At 42.1% G+C, this 26,659-nt stretch overlaps 1 protein-coding gene across 2 annotated transcripts; it reads right to left on the bottom strand.

The window, feature by feature from the left end:
* Positions 1-2,233: 2,233 nt before the first annotated feature.
* Positions 2,234-26,560, bottom strand: LRRC66 (leucine rich repeat containing 66). 2 transcript variants are annotated; one of them, XM_027599531.2, is made up of 5 exons: positions 26,536-26,560; positions 23,862-24,359; positions 12,311-12,480; positions 6,936-7,125; positions 2,234-4,887 (listed from the first exon to the last, which is right to left on the bottom strand). In XM_027599531.2, the coding sequence occupies exons 2-5, from the start codon at positions 24,352-24,354 to the stop codon at positions 2,696-2,698; spliced, it is 3,045 nt and encodes a 1,014-aa protein (XP_027455332.2). In that variant the 5' UTR covers positions 24,355-24,359; positions 26,536-26,560; the 3' UTR covers positions 2,234-2,695. The 2 variants fall into 2 exon arrangements, with proteins under 2 accessions (XP_027455332.2, XP_027455333.2); XM_027599532.2 differs by lacking the exon at positions 26,536-26,560 and adding an exon at positions 24,967-24,997.
* Positions 26,561-26,659: the final 99 nt, after the last annotated feature.

A 26,659-nucleotide genomic window follows, 5' to 3' on the forward strand; every position in this document is an offset into this window, starting at 1 on the left:
TTCTTCATCCTGCTTTGTGACCCCTGTGGACTGCATCTACTGGCTCACTGGCTCTCTCGCTCTCTGGCTTCTAGAGGTCAGTGGCTGGGAGGCACTGACAGAGAAGGGAGGGCCAGAAGAGAGAGAGAGAGAAGCTGGGTGATTCCTCCTGCTGGATTCTGGATTGTTAGTGGCTCTGTTCTGCTACCCAAGTCCACACTCCTGTTGTGCATGCATAGCTGAGGTTCTTTCGTTTCTGCAGACCTAAGGGTGGGAAAGGTGGTCCTCCTGTTGCTAAGTCCTTAGGTCCCTCATCTTCCTTTGCTGGTTCACCTTAATCCCATCTAGAGCTTTTCAAACAGTTCCTTCATTAACCTCTGTCCAGTCATTCCTGTTTCTTGCCATCTGCATCCTGTTGGGATCCTCACCTTTACAGAGTTCTAGCACAAAGCCACAGAATGAGTTTCGAGGTGGGGGTGGTCTCCAGCGTCAAATGCTGTGGAGACCTTGTTTGATGAAGGCTGAGGAGTCCATGGTATGTAGCAACTGGAGGGTGTTGTGGCCTCAACTGGCACAGGCTAAGGGAATGATGGGCTGGAGCCCGATGGCAGCGCACCAAGGAGTCAATGGAGAGGCGCTGACCATTCCTTTGAGGAGCCTAGCTATTTAAAGAGCAGAAGGTGATATTTTGAGGGAGGTGTAGGGTGGTGTTTTCTCCCTTTGATTTTTAAAACATTTTTAAAAAGATTTTATTTATTTATTTTAGAGACAGAGAGCATGAGTGGGGGGAGGGGCAGAGGGAGAGGGACAAGCAGACTCTGTGCTGAGCGTGGAGCCCGATGTGGGGCTCCATCCCAGGACCCTGAGATCACGACCTGAGCTGAAATCAAGAGTCGGACGGTTAACCACCTGAGCCACCCAGGCACCCCTCTTCCTTTTATTTTAATGTTGAAGGGACTTGGGCACTCTTTTAGCCAGTAGGAAGGAGCCACTAGACAGAGAAAGCTTGGAAGTGAAGGAATGGGAAACATGAATGGATCCATGCCCAGGACTGTAGCAGGAGCTGACCGGAGGGATTAAGCTTGACCACAGCAGAATGCCGACTTCTTAGCTCATAGCCAAGGAGTGAGTGTAGATGTGGACAGTAAATGTGTACTGCTGTGGGGTAGGGAAATGAGGGGGTTTCTTCCTGACAGCCTAAATTTTCTCAGTGAAAGTTCAAGGGCAAGGAAATTTCAAAATTGCAATTGTGAACAACGGGAGAAACTGATCAGGGACCAAAGAAGGTCTCAAAAGTTTGCTAAAATAAATGAATAAATGATTGGTCTAAATGATATAAACCAGAATGCAGCATGTGTGAAGTGATAATGTCATGAGATACAGTTGGAAAGGTAGGATGTATCTAGATTATGGAATTTGGTCTTTATATAGGCAATGGGGAGCATGAAAGTTTTCTGGGTTTTTGTTTGTTTGCTTATTTGTTTGTCTTTTTAGTAACCTCTACACCTAACGTGGGGCTTGAACTGACAGCCCTGAGATCAAGAGTTGCATGCTCTACCGACTGAGCCAGCCAGCCACCTGCACTGAAGGTTTCTGATTAGTGGAGAGATGAAGAGAACATAAGACTTTTGGGGGGGGTGAGTGGGGGCAAGGAGAAGTACTAAAGGTTACAAAGAGGCCTTAAAATAATCTAGGAGCTAGATAAGGATGTGCCTTATTTGGGGGTTGAGAGTAGAGATGACAAAGTTAAGAGCCACTGAGGAGCTAGATCCTATGAGACTAGTGGTGATGCCAGCAGGTGGATTGGGGGATGGTTAGTTCCTTTCCCCAAATTCAATCCCCTCCCATCTTAATCCACCCTAAATATACACTCTGAGCAAAAGCAGGGTGCTTTCTGTGCAAACGCCGGTTTGACATGAACTGCCTAGCCCCATCCAGATTGCCACACTGAAATGTCTCCTTGCATAGACATACACGAACTTCCACCGCACAGAGGTTAGAAGTTACTCAGATACAGGAACTACAAGACAAAGAGTTGGAGATAAGACAGCAATTTCAGTTGGCTTTTCTGGGTGGATGTCATGATACTGTTGATCAAGAAAGATCACATTTGTGAAGGAAAATGATGAATTTTAGGTCCCGGGATGATCTATGTGGATTTGGGCCATTGGGGTTGAGAATGTGAGTCTGGAGCTTGGGAAGGAGGCTGGGCCTCGCGGCGCCGATGCAGGTGCGGTCTGTATGGGGCTGATGGTGAAGTGGCGGGGCCCAGGGAGAGCGGTGCCTAAGAAAGACCGGGAACAGCTCTTTGAGGAATGCTCTCTGAGAGGGCAGGCAGAGGTGGACAAGGGGTGTCAGGAAGGAAAAGGAGAAAATGCCAGAAAAACAGGAGGATACACAGAAGAACACAGCTCCTGACAGCCCAGATTGGAGAGTCCCGCCCAGGAAGGGCTAACTGAGGATAATGGCATGGTAGCTTTTCCTTTTTACAAACAATACCACGTCTCTTCTTGAAGACTGACTTCTAATTTACAGTTCGGTCTACAAAACGGTCCCCCTTTTAACATCACTTATGAGCAAATATTTAGAGTTGCTGTGAATCCCCTAACCTTGTAGTTTCACAGTCACTGTCCAGAAAGCTGTGCCGTCCTGTGTGAAATTTGTTTAAAGAAAATCTGTTCAGCGGTTCTAAGGGCTTCAATCTGAACTCAAAATGTTACTTGAATTCCCTTTGATTTTCAAGTTCCACATCGTAGTACAGCAGGTCCTCATACAGCAAGCCAGCTCCCAACAGGTGGCCTTGGGTCTGCATTTGAATATTTTCTAACTGCAACAGGTTCTCTTCTGAGTATTTACCCCAATCTCTGCCATTGAAGGGCTCCTGCATTCCTGGTGAACTGGTTTCACTTGGGATCTCTTGTAATAATGGCACCTGGCTTCTGGAACGGCTTTCAGCACAACCCCCCTCTCCTCTTTCACACTGAAGAGCCGTTTCATCGCTACAGGATTGTAACAATTGTGTGCGGCTTCTAACCTTTCTGGAATCCGAGTCCTCAAGAGTGCATACCAACCCCTCATTCGCATCAGTGTCTGTTAGGTGGGGATTCATGTTGCCCCCTTCCGAATTTTGTTGTGAGGGTGCTAAGTTTTCACCGGCAGTGATCTTGAGAGGAACATCATTTTGAGCTGTGTTTATTTCCTGAAGGCAAGGTTCATATTTACAAATGTCTGAGTCTCTTTCATGACAGTCGCTCTCGTCAGGATCTGAGGGAACTTCAGCGGACCATGGTGGTGTTTGTGGTACAACATCTACATTTAAATCTAAGTCTCCAAGTGAGTGAAGCCACTCTACGGCCTCAGATTGGAGAGCTCTGGCATAATCACAGACGACCGTGCCTGGGGTCTCATCCCTGGAGGGACTGCTACTGCCCAGAGACCCAGGCAGGGTCAGTGGACCCTCAGATGTGTCAGTGTTAGAGGCACCTTCCAGATGAGTCTCACACAAGCCTGAGTCTGGACCAGAAATGAGAGGGTTTTCAAAACAGTCCTCCTGATTCTCACCCTTCTCCAGAATCTTCTGGCAGGGGATATAGTCCTCAGGGTCCTCTAATGATGTAACATTGTCCTTCCTCACCCCTGAGTCCTCGTCCTCTGGGGGCTTGCTGGGTCTGTGGCTCTTCTCACCATGTGCCTCTTCTTCGGTCACATTTCTTGCATCCTCTGAACTTACTGAACTTAGAGTAAATAAAGACCCTTCATCAGAATCAGAATCATAGCTGCTGTCCAATGGGTACTGAGGGTCAGAAGGAGCATGTTTCTGCCCTGGTTCCACGTCACTGAGTGGGACCGCACCATGGGAGGCGGGAAGCCCTTCCTCAGCACTGGCCCCCTGGAGCCCTCGCTGTCGTGTGTCCAGTAAATTCAGGTAAGTGCCCACTTGCGTTTCCTTGGAAAACTCCGAAGGTAACCACTCATTCTCTCCAGCCCCCTGTGCTTTCGTATGCGTTTGCATTTTAGAGATAGAAGCTGCCATTTCTCCCGAGAGCGGTGTGTTTAACTCACTCGAGTCACTGTGAATTGAGCCAGAGACAGTCTGCAATCTGCCAGCTCGCACAGGGGCACCCGCTGAATGCACACTGGGAGAACCTTCCTGGGCCAGAGTTGCATAATTTACTTCCCCGAGAGCATCTTCCCTGCGGATGTGATCCTGCCCTGCTGGAATTCGTTGGTTATGACCAGCATTCGGCTGTCCTTGGAGAATGGAATGGGCTGCGCTGTCACTCAGAAGTACGTACTCCTTCCCACCTCCTGGCCCTCTGCTCTCCCCACATGGTCCCCTGCTCTGCCGCCTGCCAGGCTCCCTTCCGCCCTCTCCTAGAGGGCCGTCGGGGATGACAGCAGCGCAGGGGCTGGCGGGCCCTGGGAGGGGCTGATCTGTTCTCGGGTGCTGGGCGTTCCCTGCAGCTTCAATGTCGCCACAGAAGCCCTTGTTTGAGTACGCGTTATCCGCGTTGTCCGAGCTGGGCCTTTTGCGTGCGCATCTCTGGTGCCACAGTCTGTCAATGAAAGGCCTGGCGAAAGCCCCCAGGCAGAAAGCCACGAAGAACGTGATGAACACGGCCAGGCAGACGGCCAGGGCGAGGTCCTGGGAAGTGTCTCCCTGTCTGCCAGCTGTGGGCACATCCCTGGGGCTCCTAGCCCCTCTGGGCAGCCTGCGCGGCCTCTCGCTGGCCGGGGAGTCCGCGGGGCCCTTCCTCCGCGCCGTGCCAGGGTGCTCAAACCAGCCTGCCTGGGGCCTTTTGGCTTGGCCAGGCGGGAAGCTTTTCACAGGCTTTGCAGGATGGTGAGGAAGGTGGGTCTCCCTGGAAATTTCGCTTTGGAGGGTCCACTGGTCTGCCTTCTCGTTCCCTGGAAGCAGGGTGGGGGGAAACACACAGTGAGTGGACACGGAAGTAAGGCTCTGTGGGTCCTCCTCAGTCCTTACCTGGCTATGTCTCAGGTGTACATTGCATGACAGTAAGCAGCTTTCCTGGCTGATCAATTGGTTGTAACCAGTAGTATGTCTCCGGCCACGTGTGCTTTTACACCTTTTACACCTGGCGGTCAGGCTTCCGCCTGCTACTTAGAGACCTGGGAGGCTGTCCGTTTCTTAGGCTTCTTGCCTGATTGCTGCTCATGGGAGGAAAGAAGACAGACGGGGACAGCTATACCACTTCTCCTTCCTCTGACTCCTCCACCTACTGCACATTTTGGAGAACATTCCATCAGCCACCTGCACAACCTGCCTTGGCTCTGCCTATGTGCACGATATCAATTTCTCACTGTGCCCCAGGGCTGGCAAACAGAAACATTCAGGTTTCTCACTGGCTCCTGACATCCTGCCTTCCATACCCAGAATGCCAGTTGTGGTTTTTACAGAGGAATGAAACAGGGCGGCTGACATTAAGACCTCTGTGATCCCGGCGCCTGGGTGGCTCAGGCGGTGAGCATCCGACTCTTGGTTTGGCTCAGGTCATGATCTCATGGGTGGGGAAATCCAGCCCCCAGTGGGGCTCCACACTCAGTGGGGAATCTGCTGGAAGTTTCTCCCCTTATGCCCCTCCGCCCACTCGCTTTCTCTCTCTGTCAAATAAATAAATAAATCTTTAAAATTCATAGATTTCAGGGCGCCTGGGTGGCTCAGTCGTTAAGCGTCTGCCTTGGGCTCAGGTCATGATCCCAGGGTCCTGGGATCGAGCCCCGTATCGGGCTCCCTGCTCCGTGGGAAGCCTGCTTCTCCCCCCCGCACTCCCCCTGCTTGCGTTCCCTCTCTCGCTGTGCTTCTCTCTGTCAAATAAATAAATAAAATCTTTTAAAAAATTAAATAAAATTCATAGATTTCTTCTAAACCTAGTAAGCATGGCCATTTTCTACTTTAGTGACAGTCATGAACAGAACAGAGTCCAGGACTCATTACAAAAAACCTTACCTCCCCCCCACCCCCCACCCCTGCCCCCATACCCAGGGAGGAGTTTGAGATTTAGCCAAGATAGTTAATGGCAAAAAAAGTTTTCCAGAATGTTCAACTCTAGTAACATAGTCTAGCATTTTGGTAGAATGTCAGGGAACCAATCAAAGTATACTTTTGAAATATATGTGGTTTTTTTGTGTGTATATATATACATAAACATATGCATATATAAACATATATAAACATATATATACACACATTCATATATATATATACACACATACATATAATATATATAACAGGATTATACTTTCATAGGGTTAGCAAGCATTTTATTTTATTTTAATTCCAGCATAGTTAACATATGGTGTTATTTTCAGAGGCAAACACTTTAATCATGTTTTACGTTTTAAAAGTTTCTTTGATCAGTTATTTGTTAAGAATTGGGATTGGGGCGCCTGGGCGGCTCTGCTGGTTAAGCGTTTGACTTGAGCTCCGGTCATGATCTTGGGGGCCTGGGATCAGCTCAAGTTGTGATCTTGGGGTCCTGGGAATCTGCTCGAGCCCCACCCCCACCTCAGGCTCCGGGCTCTGCAGGGAGTCTGCTTCTTCCCCTCCATCTGCCCCTCCCCCTGCTCCTATGCGTGCCCTTGCTCACACTCTCTCTCAAATAAGTAAAAATCTTAAAAAAAAAAAAAGAATTGGGATAAAAATGTGACATTTGGGGGCTTTTCTCTCCCTGTGAAATTACTGTTTTTGACCAAATCCAATTGTTTCTGAGCAATTTGAACTAGGTTTCTTTGACCATGTGAAGAAAATCATCCATGAACTGAGGGAAACAGGTACCAGTGATTATTCTGTGACACAGCCCGAGGCTGACTTAATCCCTAATCAACACTCTTGCTTTCAAGGGGACTGTCATGGTTTCCAATGAGACTAAATTTTTCATGGGTTTTTCTCAGTTCAGCTGGAACCACTTCAGAGAGATGAGATGCCACTGACTTACCTACAGACTTACTGCAGATGACATTCCATGTTTTCCTCCAGGATTCAGAAATGACCTTTTGGAAGGCTGCCACGCTATAATCACACTGCCATTGGTTATCAGCCAAGTCCACCTCCAGATGGGGAAGCTCCAGAGCAATGACCATCATGGGTAGGATGGTGGTCAGAACATTGTTGCTGAGGTCTACCACCTGTTTGAGAAGAAACAAGTTGAGGGCAGTCTGTGAATCAAGACATTTAGAGACAAAATAAATACTAGTTACAGGTATTGTTTACATTGCTAGGGAGGCAGTACAAATTTAGCCCTGATTTGAGAGTTAGAGAATACTGGGTTTAAATTTCTGCTCTGCCCCCTAACAACTCTGTGAGCCTCAGCAAACTGTTCACTTTTTAGGAGGCTCCCTCCTAGGGTTGTTGTAAGGGTCAGATGTATGTGAAAGCTTTAAGTATGGTGCCTATATTAGATGCCCAGTCCTTTCCCCTCCCTTCTTTCCTATGAGTTGTAATTTGTGCTCAGACAAAACTGAAACTCCCGGTGGTTATCAAGGTCTAGAATTAGATACCAGGTTGAGAATTTCTGGAAGCACTGTGATCTTGAAAGTGACCAAAGATACGGGGCCATGAGAACATAGAACACAGAAGAATTGTGGTTGACCAGAAGTAGCAAAGAGAGATCTTTTGCATCAACAATTATCTCAAGGGTGGTAGTACGTTTCCCTGCATCCATGGCCACCTGGTATATACAAGATGACTCATTTTTCTAGTCTAATCAGAAACGAAGACGAACCTGGGGACCAAAAAGGCTTCAGTGGCTCTAGAAACATAGAGCAGGATCTGTGGAAGTTGGATATGGCCGTGACATGATTCAGCAGGAAAGGCAGTTGGGTGTAGCTCTTGCTACCATCCATTTGCAGAGTGCTGCTATGTACCAGTCATTCTACTGGGTGCTTCAACCTTCTCCTCCTTTTCACAGAGGAGGGAACTGGGCTAGGTCACACAGTACATACCACAAAGCCCCTAGTACCAGGGCCTGGTACACAGCGGGTCCTCAGTAAATAATGGAGAAAGGAATGAATGAACGGAGTGGCCAAGTTGAGATCTGATCTAGCTCCACAGCTGTGTGCTTTCCACTGGAACAGGCTCTCTTGGAGCCTGGGCTCCCACTGCCCGGGACGGAAGGGCTGGGTGGAGGAGGCCTGCAGCAGGAGGCGGCAGGGGTGGGGGGTTGTGGGGCTTAGGGAGGGGCAGGTTGGTAGTTAGAAGAACAGAAAATCATAAAAGAGAAAATGTAAACCTTGCTGGAAGGGGGAAAAAAAAAAAGGAAAAGAAAATTGGACCATGAATGAAAGCCAGAGACGATGAATGTTATCCAGGTCAATGGTTTTATAAACATCAGGGAAAAAACAGCATTGGCATCCTGGGTTATATAAATTCCTAAGAAGAAGTGATTCAAACAATCAAATAGCACCATGACCAAGACCACTACGTGTAGAATCAGAATTCTCCCTGAACTTAGGTAGTGAGGGTGACCTTTCCAGTGCTGAGTAACCAAGCAGTCTTGACTCCCAAAGGAAGGTTGCCGAAAACAGGAAGGAGGAGACTTGGGGGCTCGGGGTAGAAAGAACCACTTCGCTTGGTCAGGCCTTTCCTGTGATCAATAGCTTTCTTATGTACCCCTCCTCAGCAACAGAGTGGAATACTCCGAAGTGCTTCGGGTAGTTATTTTCCTTTTAGTGCACATCTGTATTTTCTTCATCCCAGAATCTTATTATATTACAAATTACGGAACTGAAAACAAAACTGGATCAAGGACAGAAAACTAATAAAATGATTAAGGAGGAATAATTTCCAAGGAAAGATTAAAGCAGAACAGTCTAATTTGCCTAAAGAAAAAGCCATCCACCATCATTTGAAAGGGGTGTACACTATAGAAAGATTGGAAGAGGCAACTAATGTTGCTACACAAGTCATCGCATCTAAGAAGAATGGGAAAGATTAAGAAAAGAAATGCTAATTTGAAATGCCAGTGAAACTTACTTCGTTCCATTTAAACATGAGGATGAATTTATGCTTTGAAAACTCTATCTGGCTTCTGAAGATAGTGCAAGTACTAGATGCATCTCCCGAAAAAGAAAAAACCAACATCTATTTTGATATTCAGCTTTCTGGTACCAAATAGTTCCATCAAGTTCCAAAACCAGTTTTTAGAGTTATTGGCAAACATGTAGAAGGGATAATGGAGGAGAAATTGTATGATTCTGGGCAGTTCAGGTGAAGCGAGAATTAGATGATTTCAAACATTCTTCAGGCTAAATGTTTTATGCTAAAAACACTTTTAGTTTGCCTGTAGCATCTCTTACCTGTGAGCTACAGAACACTTAACGAAGAACAGTAAAAATACAAGGGAAATAACAGACATAGGGCAATCGCAAACACAAATACACCTATGATCACTATACAGTATACTAAATGAGGTTCCCAGGCAATCCAACAACTCATTTGTGGGGAGCTGGGGAGCACTGCCAAGTTAAGCAGGCTTTCTCATCTGCTCTGATAATTACTGCGGCAAAGATGCTCCCCAATGGTCCTGCCTTCTGGTATTCACGCCCTTGAGGAATGTCCTCCCCTGGAGCACAGGCAGGGCCTATGACTTGGTTCTAAGCAATCAAATATGGCAAAAGCAATGTGATGTCACTCCCCTGATGACATTATATTAGCTTGTAATGTTTTTCTTGCTAGCAGGCTCTCCTTCAGGCTCTAAAGCAAGCCGCCATGCTGTGAACTGCCCTATGGAGAGGCCCATGTGGCACAGGACTGAGGCTGACAGCCAGTAAGGAACCAGTAAGGAACTGAGCCCTCAGTCCCACAGCCCACAAGGACCTGAGTCTTGTCAACAACCACGTGCGCTTGGCAGTGGGTCCATCTCCAGCTGGGCCTTAAGGGGAGTCTCCAACCCTGGCCAACACCTTAACTGCAGCCTCTTGAAATACCCTTAGCAAAGGACCCAGGGCCTTGCCGGGCTTCCTGACCCCCCAAATCATGAGATAATATGTGTGTAGTTTTAGACTGCTAAATTAGTAGTTATTTGTGATATACCTATTCATGATCATCATCCATTTATTCATTCCTTTGTTCAGCAAGTGTTTTTAAGTATGTGTTATGAATTAGACATATGCTAAGCACTAGAAAACAAAATAGATTATGATGTACATCCTCAAAGAGATTGGGGGGATATAGGCATTAACAATTAACCATACCTAAAGCTAAATAATTTCAGTTGTGATAAATGCAAAGAGGAAAAAACATAGCACATTATAAGTGTATATAAAAGGGCAATGAATTCAATCTGGAGGCCTCAGGAAGGTTTGCTTGAGGAAGTGACATTGGAAAGATTCAGAAGAATTAGTTTTCCCAGGCAAAGGATCAGCACGGGATCCTTCAGCCTTGGTGTGAAGACAGAAACGGAGTGCAGTGAACAAGGGAGAGTGGTTTGCCATGAGGCTGGAGAGCTGGGCAGGGGCCAGGCCCTTGTTGGGAAAGCTCAGAAGGATTTTTAACAAGAAGTGGCACAATCAGATATGTATGTTCAGAGGGTGGGATACTGTGGCCACTTTAGAATTTCTACATGCAGTTTACATTTATAAAGACCTTGCCAGGACGCCTGGGTGGCTCAGTCGGTTAAGCGTCTGCCTTCGGCTCAGGTCACGATCCCAGGGTCCTGGGATTGAGTCCCACATCGGGCTCCCTGCTCACCGGGAGGCCTGTTTCTCCCTCTCCCGCTCCCCCTGCTTGTGTTCCCTCTCTCGCTGTGTCTCTCTCTGTCAAATAAATAAATAAAATCTTAAAAAAAAATAAAGACCTTGCTATATTCCAAGTACTATTCGAAGCACTTTATATGCATTAAAACATTTAATTCTCACAAACTTCTATGAGAAAGGAATGAAGTTACCTTCATTTGTCAGATGAGAAAACTGAGGCACAGAGAGATGTGCTGACTTGCCCAAGATCATGTGGCCGCAAAGTGGCAGAGCCAACCCAGGCTGCTGAGCCCAGAGCCCACCCACCTTACCACGGCCTCACTTTCCTCCCTTCGATAGAGGAGGGCCTTGGGGGCCCTGGCTGACAGGTGGCAGTTGGAAATTCATCTCCCACCTATACTTGAAGAACGCTTTTCTTAAACCTGGGGAAAATCAGCTGTCTATTTGATGCTGTCTAATATGATGGCCCTTAGCCACACGTGGCTTTTCAAGCATTGAAATGTGACTCGTCCCATTGGGATGTGGGTTTGAAGTCTTAGCATGAAAAACAACGTAAAATTTCTCATTAATAATTTGTATATTGGTTACCTGGGTAAAAGATAATATCTGGGTATACTGGGTTAAAAAATACATTACTAAACGAAATTCACCTTTTTTTTTTACTTTTTGAATCTAGTTACTAGAGCGTCTAAAATCGCCTATGTGGCTCGCAGCTGGTTTCTACTGAATGATGCGGGCCTGTCTGAAGAGTGAGGGACTGTGGTGGAGGATATGGGACTGAATCTGTCCCTAAGACCTAGCCAGATGTCCCGCTAGATGTCCCCACGGGAAGCCCCCTGGCCTTTCTAAAGGAGCACTGCGGGGAGACTGTAAATTATCCCCCAGAGAAGAGTGGGGAAGGTGGAGGAAAGTGCTTGGGGCAGGGGCTGAAGCGGCCAAGCCCGGAGCAGGGCTCTGGGGGGCCCGGGGAGCGGGGGGTTCCTTCCCTTCACAGCTGTCAGCATTAGTGAGATTAACTGCAAGGCGCCTGAGAGACAGGGGTCCGAGATGGGTCCGATGTTTGTTCAGAGCAGTATATGGTACGTGGTAAGTACTCTACAAGTATGGGCTGTTATTATGATCATTTTTATTATTTAGGGCCCCGTTTGGGTTTGGAAGCAACAGTGTCGCAGGCCTTCAGAGCCCCATATCGTCCCAGGCTGCTCAGCATTGCCTGGGGTGGCTCAGAGGGGCCTCCTCAAGTGCTCCAGATCGCACAAGACCCCAGGGACCTGTGACCCACCTTGCAGCTCAGGGCGGGAGCCTCAATTATAACCCAGATTGAATTTCCTGCCAACTGGTAAGTGGAAACTTGGAGTTGGGTTTAATTTGATTTAGAAAAATAGTGTGCCAATTCTTGCGGTTGAGTATTATGTTCGAGTAAAATTCATGTCCATTACTGAGGCGTTTGAGTTCTGAGGCAAGAGAGAGACTTCAATTTTAGCAGAGCCTTAAAATAGAGTTTTTGACTAATAGCCCGTACTCCTGGGTGTGGAGAAACTCTTCCATAGAAATATTCTTCTAATGCAATGGCCCGGATGTCTGCATATTTTAAATACTCTAAAAGTCACTTTATAACCTGTAACTTCTTGAGGTCCTTGAAGGCTTCTGGATGAATCCTGAATATCTTGTTGCTCTTTAAGTAGAGGTTTTCCAGCCGCAGGCAGTGTCTAAGGTCAGACAAACCGATCTGCGCTATCCTGTTGAAGGACAGATCCAGACTCTGTAATGACTTCAGTTTCCACAGTCCTGTTAAAATGAAAAAGCACGTTAAAATACACACGAGTGATATTTACTGTTGGTTATCAAGGTCAAACAGTGGAGGCACCCTGCCGGGGCTGTCCGTGCAGGACAGGCTGAACGGCGGAGGCTACGGGGATCTGCGCACGACCCACCGCGCAGGAAGGAAAAGGTTCTGTTGCAGACGTTCTTGGGAAAAAAAAGAGCCACATGCAAACAGATAACTATGTTCTGAGCCAGCGGAGGAAAAAGGCCGGGAGGGAGCTGAACAGAGCGATCAGTAGTAGTAACACTCCAGAGTTCTTGTTGATCCTGTAACATTTCTAGGCACTCGCTTATTTTTCAGAGGTAATAAGTTGTAGCGAGGTTTTGTTTTCTGACAAAAAGAATCTAATTGGGTCTTGGTCTCCAGCTTTGTATTTCACTTGATTCCAGAGAGTAACCAGGAGGCCCATTTGGCACAGAACATAAAGGCTGGGAAGGAGGTGCCAGTCATAGCAGACTTCCAAATCTGATTTCCCATATGAGTCTCATAAGGATGCCCTGCATTTTCACATTTCCCTTCTGCTCTGTTCTCACATATAGCTTGTGTCTCTCTCTCTCTAAGATTTTATTTATTTGAAAGAGAGCAAGAGAGAGCACGAGCAGGGGGGAGGGTCAGAGGGAGAGGAAGACTCCCGCTGAGCAGGGAGCCTGAAGTGGGGCTTGATCCCAGGACCCTGAGATCATGACTTGAGCTGAAGGCAGATGCTTAACCGACTGAGCCACCCAGGCTCCCCCTACATGTAGTTTGTGTCTTTAACCAACTACTACTTAGCAGATCAGGTTGGTTCAATTCCAGAAGGGTTTATTCCTTGTCTACTGTCTGCAAGATGCTCATTATCAGACTGATTATGCAGAGATGATGACTTAATGTAAATAGCTGTACCTCAATGTTATCTTATGTGCCCATCAGCTGTACAGATTAAGTAAGAGATCATTAGGACAACTCAATCAAAACATTATGAGCCAGGCACTTTGTGCTGAGGACAGAGCATAGCATCCTTGTGTCTGAGTGAGTGATAAGACATACACACAAGAAAAAGTTACTAGTTATACAAGACGTTACACCCCCACCATCCTACTATAAAATTAACTGTTGTTTGCCTGTCAGCCTCTCCATCAGATGATTAGTCCCTTCAGGGAGGAATTCATATTTTTGTTAACTCTTACAATGCCTGGAATATAATATGTATCCAATAAGCCAGAGGTCACAGTGTTTGACCCGCACAGAGATTTAAAAATTATTGAGCTAACAATAAAGATTCAGCACAAAAATTCACATTTCTAGCTTCTCTTGAAAAATTAAAGTTCCAGTGGCACAAGATAATGCTTTGTGAGAGCTGAATGAGGGCTGTCTGCTTTAGCTGGGGCAGGCACTTACAGAGGAAGATGGTTTCTCTGTACTCATGCCTCTATCAAAAACAGGAAAACAAGGGACAGACCAAGAAGCTGCATGTTTAAAAAAAAAAATGGGAGAGAACCAAGGCTGATACTCAGCTGGCATAGGCTAGTAAGAAATATTTCCATATTGGTTTGTAAATAACCATTGCTGGGCCCTTGTGGGCTGCCCCACGGCCCTAGAAACCCAGTGGGAAAGCCCAGGTTATAGGCCAGTTGTTAAATATTTTGAATATAACCCCTAGAGAAAACATGTTTCTTCATGGAGTGAAGACTATTCCTATAAATTTTAATATGCAAACATATGGGTCTGTGAGAAAAAACTGCAGCAGAAGACAACAATATAGAAGAAGCTATAGTTTCCTTAACATCGTCATGGCACTTGCCTGGCCTACATATGGCTGTGAGCTCATAGTTCCTGTAATATCTTGCTGCTTAATTGAATGGAACACGGACCCTAGGAGTTCAGTGGAGGGAAGAAATCATTTTTTTTTAAGATTTTATTTATTTGAGAGAGAGAGAATGAGAGATAGAGAGCACGAGAGGGAAGAGGGTCAGAGGGAGAAGCAGACTCCCCGCTGTGCGGGGAGCCCGATGCGGGACCCGATCCCGGGACTCCAGGATCATGACCTGAGCCGAAGGCAGTCGCTTAACCAAGGGAGCCACCCAGGCGCCCGGGAAGAAATCATTTTAAAACTCCTGTTTAATTGTATACTCTCTTTATGCTCTAAGCACTTCACAAACATCTCCTCTTAATCCTCACAAAGCCCTGGGTGTTGTTACCATCTTGTAATTGACAAAACCTAGGCGCAGTGAAGTTAGGAACTTGCCCCATGTCAGAGTAGGTGGAGCTGTGGAGCTGGGATTGAAACTTGGGGATCTCTCAACCATTTTGTTTAATCATGAACATTTCATACAAAACAAACAAAAAGGGCAAAAATAGTAACATGTATTGTAGGACTCACAATATATATGTAGAGGTCAAGTGTATGACAAAACTTGCACAAACACCAGGAGAAGAGAGGTGGAAGAATATTGTTGTTAAGTTTCAGGTATTATGGGCAAGTAGTATAACACCAAATAAAGATGTTAGGATGTATACTGGAAATCCCAAAGTAACCACTAAAACAACACAACAACAGCAAAGAATTATGGCTAGTAAGCCTACAAAGGAGATAAAGAGGATTAATTTTAAAGATACACAGTTAATGCAAAAAAAGGCAGAAAAAGATAAAAGGGGGAACAAAGAACAGAAGGAACAAATAGAAAAAATATCAAGATGATAGGTAGAAATAATAGTTTAAAAACACCGAATAAAAGGCAAAGATTCCAAGTTTGGATAAAAATTCGAGTCAACGATATAATTCCTACAAGAAACCTACTTTAAATATAGAAACATGAGTAGGATACATGTAAAAGGATAGAAAAAATAGTCTTTTCTACAAATGGTGTTGGAATAATTGCATATCTTTAAAACTTTTATAAGTTATGCATACCATGTACAAAAAATTAACTCAAACTATTTTAAAACTATCATAAACCTAAATGTAAAACCTAAATTTAAACCTAAATATAAATAAATCATAAACCTGTAATATAAAATGTAAAAAAGTAAAGTTATAAAACTTCTAGAAGAAAACATAGGAGAAAAATCTTTGTGACTTTGGATTAGGCAAAGATTTCTTAGATATGACACCAAAACACAATTTATAAACTAACAAAGTGATGAACTGTACTTAACAAAAATTTAAAATTCTGCTCTTTGAAAGATATTGTTAAAATAAAAAAAAAATACTCAAGCCACAGACTGGGAGAAAATATTTACAAGTCATATATCTGTGAAAAGTTTTGTATCCAGAAGATATAAAGAACACTCAAAACTCAATAATTAAAAAAAATTAGAAATTGGCCAAAGATTTATATACATCATCAGAGACATACAGATGGCAAATAAACACACAGAAAGATAATTCAATATTAGTCATTAGGGAAATCCAAACTAAAACCACAATGATATACCACTATACATCTATTGGTATGGCTAAAATTAAAAAGATGGCCCATATCTGGTATGCGTAAGGATGTAGGACAACTGAAATTCTTACACAATGCTGGTGGGAATTTAAAATGGTACAACCACTGCACACAACACTGGTGATTTCTTCAAAAGTTAAACATCTACTTGACATACAACTCAGCCATTCTCCGCCTAGGTTTTTTACCCAAGAGAAATGAAAACATATATCACCACAAAGACTTTGTTTCATTCTTCTTTTAATGTTGACAGGAACAGTAGCAATGATCCCTCTTTCATCTCTGATACTGACAATTTGTGTCTTCTTATTTTTTTTCTTGGTTTGGCTAGAGGATTATCAGTTTTATTTTTTTTTCAAAGAAACACCTTTTGGTTTTGTTGATTTTATCTACTGTTTTTGCTGTTTTAAATTTCAATTATTACTGCTGCAATTTCTATTATTTCTTTTCTTCTGCTTGCTTTAGGCATACATTGCTCTTACTTCTTTAATTTCCCAAGGTGGAAACTTATATTATTGATTTTAGACTTCTCTTCCAGTGGATGCTTTTAATGCTATACATTTCCCTCGAACTGCTGCTTTTGCCACATCCCGCAAATTTTGATAAATTGTATTTTCATTTTCACTTAGCTTAAAATATTTTCAAATCCCTCTTGAGACTTCTTCTGTGACACGTGTTATCTAGAAATGTGTTGTTTAATTTCCAGAGATTTGAGGGGTTTGCTGCTTTCTGTTGCTGATTTCCAGTTTAATTCCATTGTAATCTGAGAACATACTTTGCATGATTTGTTTGTTACTCAAGTTTGTTAAGGTGTGTTCTATGGCCCAGAATGTGGTCTGTCTTGGTAAATGTTTCATGTAAGCTTGAAAAAAATGTGTATTCTACTGTTGTTGGAGGGAGTATCCCATACATGCCAATTATATCAAGTTGATTGATAGTAATATTCAAGTCAACTACATCTTTATTGATTACCTGCCTGCTTAATCTATCAATTGACAGGGGAGTGGTGGAAGTTTCCAATGATAGTGGATTTTTCTAATTCTCTTTTCAGTTGTCAGTTTTTCCTCACGTTTTGACACTCTACTGTCAGGTGCATTCACATTTAAAATTATTAGGTTTTCTTCAAGAATTGGTCCCTTTATCCCCTTTATATAGTGCTTTATTTATCCCTGATAGTTTCCTTGTTCTAAAGTCTCCTTTGTCTGAAATTAATATAGTCACTCCACTTTTCTTTTGACTAGTGTTTATCTAAATGGTTTATCTTTCTTTTTTTTTTTAAGATTTCGTTTATTTATTTGATAGAGAGGGAGAGAGAGAACACAAGCAGGGAGAGCAGCAGAGGAAGAGGGAGAAGCAGGCTCTTCACCAAGCAGGGAGCCCGATGCGGGGCTTGATCCCAGGATCCTGGGATCATGACCTGAGCCGAAGGCAGACCCTTACTGAACCACCCAGGTGCCCTTAATGGTTTATCTTTCTCCATCCCTTTAGCTAGCAGCTTTTTTAACAACAGCCAAAAAAGACAGCCTAAGTGTCCTCCACTAACAGGAAAACACATATCCATACAATGAATTCTGGCAATGAAAAGGAATGAACTTTTAATACATACAACACCATGGATGAATCTCAAAATAATTACGCTGAATGCAAGGAGCTATACCAAAAATGAAAGTACATATCATATGATTGCATGAATATAAAATTATGGAAAATACAAACAAATCTATAGTGTCAGAAAGGACATCAGTGGTTACTCGGACAGAAGGGAGAGGATGGGTGGGAAAGATAAATTGTAAGGGGCATGAGGAACTTTTGGGGGTGCAGATAGTTCATTATCTTGATAGTAGTGATGGTCTCATGGGTCAGTGTGGTTCAGTGAGTCAAAGGACAGATCAAAGAGTGCTCAGAAGACAGAGGAGAAGGGGCCTCCAACAATGTACAGACTTACGGAAGTCTGAGCAGTAACAACAGAATTGTTGATGGGCACTTTGAACTTAAGAAAGAGAATGGAAATCACCTACAGTTACCCACTGTACCTCAAATCACAGACGTGACCATCACAGCAAAGACTGGGATGGTGGGGAACACAATTAGAGACTCAGGATGGTGAAAGGCACTAGAGGGGAACTGACATTTTTGAGCACCAGTTACGTACCATATGCTGTGAGAAATGTTTCACATGTATCATCACTCTCTGTGTTAAAAGTTTTTACAAATACCGGGACGCCTGGGTGGCCCAGTCGGTTAAGCGGCTGCCTGCGGCCCAGGTCATGATCCCAGGGTTCTGGGATCGAGTCCCACATTGGGCTCCTTGCTCAGCAGGGAGCCTGCTTCTCCCTTTCTCTCCCTCTGCTTGTGCTCTCTCTGTCAAATAAATAAAATTAAAAAAAAAAAAGTTTTTACAAATACCATCTCTAACCCTCATATCCTCCCTGTATACACCATCATCCTCAGTTAAAAATAAGAACCAGGCAGGTTTTTATAGGTTAAGTGTCTTGTTTAAGGTCAATTAACAGGTAGAGTAATACAAGAAATATAAGAGTATAGAAGAAGAGTATAAGAGTTAATAAGAAGGATGGGACCAGAACATCCTAAGCATGAGGCGGGAGGGGTGGGGACTTTGAAGGCAGAGAGTTATAAGGATAACCCCTTATTCGACTCCCTTCATAATATCAAGCTAAGATTCCCCAAGAAGAAGGTAAACTTCTGCAGATGGGAATTAAGACTGTTAAGTGCAGTTACAACTCCTACATGAAAAATTTCCATCTACTTCCAATTTTAGAGAGTTAAGGTTTAATTGTATTAAGAGAACTGGTGGGGTCCTATAAATGACATTGTTTGTTTAGGGTCTCCCAGGAGAGAGTTGGGAGATTTGAGTAAACTCTTCCACAGTACTTGGCTGCATTTCTCAATGGGGGAAATGTGTTCTTTTAAAAATTTTGCATGGTGAATCAATGTTTAGGGGGGTACTCAGGTGAACAAAAGAAGTTGGGAGGGGCATTCATGGCCGAGGCATGGACATCAGAGGGTAGGTTCCATGTTTCAAGAGAGGGGAGTTGAACACTGGGAGGAAAATATGGAGGCACTTTTATGGAGAAGGAATTATTTATTGAACTGCTTTCTGATGATCACATAAGCCACGGGAAGCAGGAATCTGATCAGCTTTTGCATTTAGGTAGCCAGAGGCATTTTATTATTTCCAAGAAATTGTCTCAGTGTCTATTAGAAGAAAGGCCATAGAGGGTACGCCCAGACACTAAATTGCCTACGAATGTTCCTTTGGACTATGAACTTCCTAAATACTCCCCGAAAGCGATAACCTGATAACACAAAAAAATGATATTCAGGGGGTTACGGTTTCAAGTTCAAAGAGTATTAAGAATTGGAAGAGTCTGGAATGGTCCTAGATATTTTATTCATAAGGTCAGCCCTCAACGTGGTCAGTTTTATATAGGTGAGCCAAAGACTTTGCCCTCTTAGCTTACTGACATACATTCATGTTGCTATTTTAGAACCTGACCTGGTTTTGAGAACATAGGTTATTGGTATTTCCATAATCCAATAGCAATCAGGAGGAAATATTTAATTCCCTAAAAATAAGTAAGAATATAACATATTTTTGTTTTTACCATACACTGTTTTTTTCGTCTTTTTTTTTTTTCCTCTACCAGTTTCAAAAGTCGGGTATTATTTCATCTCATTTGTAACACATTTATCTCTTGGGTTTAACTGGAGATTGATCCCATTGTTTTAAATGTTTTAAAACTGATTTTTCTGTTATTAACACTGTACTCCAGAGATCTGGGAGAAAGGTGGACTCATCAGTAAGCTTAAATTCATAGCTAGCTAACTGTTTTGTAAATTGCATTGGCTGACACCTCCTCTGGGTGTTTTTCCCAACATGAAGCTTATTGGTGACATCAGAGCTGACTCTGAAGGTATGGGATCAGTTGACTCTGGATTAGTTAGTGTGAGCTTTCACTCTTACAAAGGTGGGCTTTCCTGAGTGAAAGCAACTTTTAGTTGCTTCTATAAGCTGTCAGCATTTGAAGACGTGAGACATGATTTATAAAAGTACACATGTGTTACAAGGCCAGTTGCTTGATTGCTACTTTGTGAGAATCTCTGATTTATTATTATTTTAAATGAGTGCAAGCACTTATATAAATAGGTAGACACAAATGATTCTCTGCTCATGAATTATAGTGGGCTAGGAGTTCCATCTACTGCAATAGTTATTTAACATTTTAAAAGATAACTTGAGATTTAGACAAAACCGAATTTATAATTTGTTTCTAAATAGAATGCTATCCTGAATTTGTGCCAAGAGAGTAAAAATAACTAATATTTGCAAAGTACTTTACAAGTATACAAAGTACTTTTCACATATTTTAATAGCTACCATTTATTATGCCAAATGCCATGTTACAGTAGGTTCTTGAAATACATTTTTCCTTTAATCCTCATAATTCTATGAGTAAATATTACATTACCAAGATGTTACCTTTTTAAAAAAATGTTTTTAAGTAAACTCTACCCCCAATGTGGAGCTCAAACTCACAACCCCAAGATCAAGAGCGGCAAGCTCTACCCACTGAGCCAGGCAGGCGCCCCCAGATGCTACCTTTAAACAGGCTTAGAACAAAGGAATCAAAGAACAAAGGGAAGGTCAGAAATAGAATGGTACTCCAGGCAGCACCTCCCCTTTACCAGTTTTTTCCCTCCAAAATGGGATTTCAAAGTCAGAGTGACTGAGCCACAGTCCCAGAATCATAGAATGGCAAAGGGACGTTACAGGGGGCTCAACTGAAATATGTGATGATTAGAGGAAAATAATTCAAATCACAAAATTCTATGGATAAAAGAACTCTGAATTATATCCAATTAGGTTCAGGGCTTCCATTGGCCTTCCATCATCAATTGGTTTCATTCATCTCTCTATGGTTTCATCTGCTAGAGTTCTAATAGAATTTCAGATACATGATTCGCTCATTTCACTTTTTATTCTCCTTTGTAAGTGTAACATTTTTCCTGATGTTTTCGGGAGGCAGAAGTTCAACTCCGAAAAGAAAGATGGGGTTGTATGTGCATTTTATAGGGGTGTTTGGTCCTTAAATGGAATTGTATTCCCTCTGACCTCCAATTAGCTCTGGGGAATTAATTCATCTGCCTTAAGGAGATATGTTAAGTGGCGGGATAATATTTTGATATATTAATCTTTTATCTCTATGTCTCTCTTTCCATTTCTCCCCATTCAACCAGAAAGTAGGCTCTGTGTTAATTACCCCAGGGGAGGCACAGTGCAAGGCAGAAAACAGAGGAGTCTACAAGTCTTTCTGGCTTTTGTTTTCCAAAGGCCTAAAACTTTAGAGGAAAGGAATTTCTGGATCTAGACAGAGGGTTTTGAAGAAACAAAAAAATGGGAAGAATTTTCTCCAAACTGAAAAAACTGAAAAGAAATGTTCTCTGGCTGGCAGGGGTAAGGGACACACAGACACACACACACACACACACACACACACACTTGTTAGGGTATAAAATTTGGGGAAAAGCAGAGGAAAGCTCATGGAAGACTAATGTTAAGTACAAGTATCTCTACACCCCATCCCCAGCTGACCCTACTAGAACGGGGGCTCAGAATCAGAAGTTATGTTGAATTATAGACAACAGAAGGTTATATCTCTAGTACACCTGAATTTAGGGGTTGAAATTCACATCTACCATACTAGTTAAGAAATATGTTATATCATATGGATATGTGTAGCTATGATGATGATCATCAAAGAGTTATAGCAAACAAAATGGCAATAGTCTAAATGTTGTTTGATTAACCTGGTTATAACATATGTATATATAAAAGCTATTCAACTATTTAAAATATTATTTATGAGATTGCTTAATTATATAAAGATGTTCAAAATACACTGTGATATGAAAATATAAATTAGGAAATATTATGGAAAGTATCCAATTTGAAAGAAAAATATGTACATAGGCATGAGGAATAGACTTAAAGAATATATATAGCTGATCCTTGAACAACACAGGGTTGAGGGGTGCTGATCACCCACATAGTAAAAAATTTATGTATAACTTTAGCTCCCCCAAAACTTAACTACTAAAAGCCTACTGCTGACTGGAAGCCTTACCTGTAACAGAAAGTCAATTAACAAATATGTTGTATGTTATATGTATTATATACTGTATTGCTACAACAAAGTAAACTAGAGAAAAGAAGATGTTATTAAGAAAATCGTAAGGAAGGGCGCCTGGGTGGGTCAGTTGGTTAAGCAACCGCCTTCGGCTCAGGTCATGATCCTGTAGTCCCGGTATCGAGTCCCACATCGGGCTCCCTGCTCAGCGGGGAGTCTGCTTCTCCCTCTGACCCTCCCCCCTCTCATGTGCTCTCTCTCTCTCAAATAAATAAATAAAATCTTAAAAAAAAAAGAAAATCGTAAGGAAGAGAAAATATATTTACAGTGCTCTATGATATTTATAAAAAGAAATCCATATATAAGTAGACCTGCACCATGGTCAACTGTATTACACGAAGGACTTATGTTTTTTCCTTTAGATTTTTCTTTAATTACTAATGTTCTACAAATAACAGGTTTTTAAAAATAAGAATAATACAGTAAAAATTACAAAATATGATGCAATTAGTTTATACTTTACACTGAAAATCCTGCACATTGCTTTTATGGAAAAGCTTAGGGAGAGAAGACTCCTTCCCTTCTCACACAATTCTGTTGATTTGATGACTGGGATAGTCATTCCTTCACCTGGCAGGCTATCAAAATGATGCTTAACACAAGACCAAAAGCTGGAGAAAAAGCAAAACAATAAAAATATGAAAGGAAAGAATGGAAAATAAGAAAAACTAAATATGTATAACTTAGGATGGAGAAAAAAAGACAATATCCTTACATTTTGTTTTTTAGCAGAATGTCTTATATAAAGTAAGTACTTAGCAAATAGCGGCCAAGATTAAAAACAAACAAGGAAAGGAAATTGTCTAGCACTCCTGAATACTAAAAAAGGTGAAGGGAGCTGTGGATTATGAATCTATTTTCTTAATAAAGTATTGGTGATTAGTTAAGGAGCTCCAACATGTAGACTACTGAATGCGGGAAGAGATGAGAATTAAACAACAGGAATATGTGAAGTATCCTATTAGAAACCAGGATAAAGAATTCTGATTTTGGGGCACCTGGGTGGCTCAGTCGTTAAGCGTCTGCCTTCGGCTCAGGTCATGATCCCAGGGTCCTGGGATCGAGCCCCCATCGGGCTCCCTGCTCAGCGGGAAGCCTGCTTCTCCCTCTCCCACTCCCCCTGCTTGTGTTCCCTCTCCCGTTGTGTCTCTCTGTCAAATAAATAAATAAAATCTTAAAAAAAAAAAAGAAAAAAAAGAATTCTGATTTTGATTTGATAAGAAAGTTTACATACTGATCATACATTAGCATATTTCTAGTCTACATTTGGAGGACAACTAGACAAGCAGATGCAAAATGTATTCTAAGAAAACAAGTATTATAAATATGGCAATATAATTTGAATTGTGCTACACACTGAAAGTACATGAACTAGTTATTTCTTAGTGCTTTCTATATATAGTAGCAAATATCTGATAATCAAAGTAGGTAATTGGAAATCATGCATTATTATTTAGCACTTAAATACCTCCTTGTGTCTCCGACAAATCTATATTACATTAATGTAGATTATAGTAATGGAAGATTAAATTGCATTGGCTATGAATTCCACATATTATAACTTGAAATTTCACTAAGAAACTCATTTGTCCTGATAAAATTGCTTTACTTTCAGTGGTTTCCTCAAAACTGAAAACATGGAATTCTTACGGGCATAAAACATCTCCTTGTTTCTTGGTCTAGTCCGTCTTTTAAAATTGTACTTACCCTTGGGAATGTCGGCGAGTTTGTTTCTTTGAAGAATTAACAACTTTAGAAACGGAAGCCCATGCCTCCAGCTGCTTCTGCGGTGTTTCCCCCACGAGGACTTAGCACTGTGTAGATCCAATGTGATGGAGCGGAGGGAACTGTTGCTGAGGTTTAGTACTTCCAAAGCATGGAAGTGTGCAAGAGGGCTTAAGGTGATGTTCGGAATGCGATTGTTACTGAGGTCCAGATGTTTTGTATTCCAGTCTTTTCTCACGTGTGACCGTAAGAGAGCCCTAAGGAAACTGGCCCTTGTGCCCACTGTGGCTGCTGACTGGGGTCTGTCCACATGGATATCATCCTTTCCAGTAAAAGAACAATTTGTCAGAAGATACCCATTCCATTGGCACTCCGAACTGAATAAAAGACTGCTTTTTCTGGGTGGGTTTGTCATTGTTCCGGTAAAATAAAGGCCTATTAGCATTGTTAGGACTCTGAAATGTAGGTTTTTCATAATGCCTAGAGAAAGGAAAATGGACTTATTCAAAATAACGTATATGAAAATTAACAGCAAATTAGCAGAAAATTCAATTTTTAAAAAAATATTTTATTTGAGAGAGAGAGATAGCAAGAGAGAGCATGGTGGTGGGGGGAGGAGAGGGAGAAGCAGGCTTCCCACGAACAGGGAACCTGAAATGGGGCTCAATCCCAGAACCCTGGGATCATGACCTGAGCTGAAGGCAGACGCTTAACCTACTGAGCCACCCAGGCGCCCCACAGTTTTCAATTTAAGATTTAGGAAAATTATTTTGCCTTGATTGCCAATTTAAGTGCTTGTTTGATTTCTTAGAACTTGGGGCATTAAAATGTAGCTAAAAAATGTAAAGCTATGGGGCGCCTGAGTGGCTCAATTGGTTAAGTGTCTGCCTTACGCTTAGGTCCCCATCCTAGCCGGGAGTCTGCTTCTCCCTCTTCCTCTGCTCCACCCCCGCCCCACATGCTCGCTTTCTCTCTCTCTCTCAAATAAAGTCTTTAAAAAAAAATGGTAAAGCTATAGTATACAATTACATTTATGTCACATTTTAAAGAAACAACTCCCCTGATTTTTCAGAGAATACATACTCACTTGGGCCTCACCTCTGTGTCTGTTATTCCAGGAACACTCACTGTGCAATCTGCTTTGGATGGAAACCTACCAAGGTTAAAGACTTCTCTGTTTTCTTGCTGGTCCTTAGTACTGAGCAAAGTCTATTATGCTTATCTACAACCTGTTATCAGCTATGTGGTTTATTATGTGAGTGACCAGCCATCCAGTTACACTAAACTGTGAACGATATGAAGGGAAAGTTCAACTCACAAAAGGAGACTCTTGATTTTTTAAAATTAAATTTACATTTTTTTGTGACTTTAAGTTGAAATACAACATAAACAAAATGGGTTATAAAAAGGATGTTCTGCATCAGCACCATGAAGATGTAATAAGATATATAAACATCAACTATCCTTTTCATCAAAGATTGAGAAGTTGAAAATTTTAAAATAAGAATCTACAATGGCTAAATGTATACACAGAAAATTTTAAAAGAAAATGGATAGTAAACTCCCCAGAAGACTGTCAGCTCCCAGAAGGGCTATGTTTTCCAAATATATATATTTCATATATTTCCAGATATATATATGGAAAATTTATAAAGAGTTCATTCACAAGACTCTTGCTTTTCTTAAATGATGACTAGAACTATATATATATTATATATTATATATCATATATATATTATGTTATTATATATATATAATGCTTCCCCCTTCTCCTCATGTTTTATATTTTCAATAGTCTGCAGTCTGTCTATGCTGTTTGGATGAATAAATGCATGGAGTGAATGAAATTTAACATGTAACTTTTAAACTTTGGTTTTATACAAGGTCAATTCTCCTACATTTTGAAGGGCACCTAAATCCAGGTACACATGGCCATGAACTGTAGAGGTGCCCTGCAGCATGGAGGAGTGATTTATTTTTATAGTGTGCCTCTTACAAAATACCAGAAGTTGAATTAATTTGTACAGCCAGAAAGATATGTTTCTATATGCAAAGCTGCAATCATTGTAAATACAATCGTATATACCAAGTTAATGTAACAATATGAACAACCAATAAATATAGTCATCATTCACAGGCACGTTACTTTGCAGTATTGAAGAGAAACGTATGATTGAAAAATACTTATGGGGGCATAAGTTAAAGATTTTCATTGACCTGCTTCTTTTTAAGTTAAGAGATTTATACATTAATAAATGAGTTCAAAAAAGCTAGATAAGGATAATTTTGTCTTAAAATGAAATACATTGATTTGTAAAGAAAAATTATGTATACTACAGACTTTTATGTACTAGGTAAAGAACCCCTAAGAACTCCAGAAAACTTTCTAAGGAAATTGGAAACAATTAGGTAAAATGTCAGTCTTTAAATGGACACATTCAAGCCTAAGTATGAGGAAGCAGTTAGAGATATCGGAGGTGTGTGTCTCAGAGTGAGAGAGATAGGGAGAAGGCTGGAGAAAAAACAAAGTACAGCAGAAACCAAGGGCCATTCTTCTATAAAAGAGAAGTTAAAACAATAGGAAGAAAGCAGAAGAAGGTATGTTAGATAAGATGTAGGAAGAACACCACAACAGTTAACAGTTTCTAAGGCATACCTTAGGTCCTTAGGCAGTTTTCAAATGGGTCTCTTTCTGGATCTAGCCAGGTGGGGATTTAGACCTGAGCCTTTGAGGCTCCACCCATCCACCCTTGGAGCCTGCCTGCCCTTGGCAAACCTTC

The sequence above is a fragment of the Zalophus californianus genome, chromosome 2, assembly GCF_009762305.2.
Source record: "Zalophus californianus isolate mZalCal1 chromosome 2, mZalCal1.pri.v2, whole genome shotgun sequence".
NCBI lineage: Eukaryota > Metazoa > Chordata > Mammalia > Carnivora > Otariidae > Zalophus > Zalophus californianus.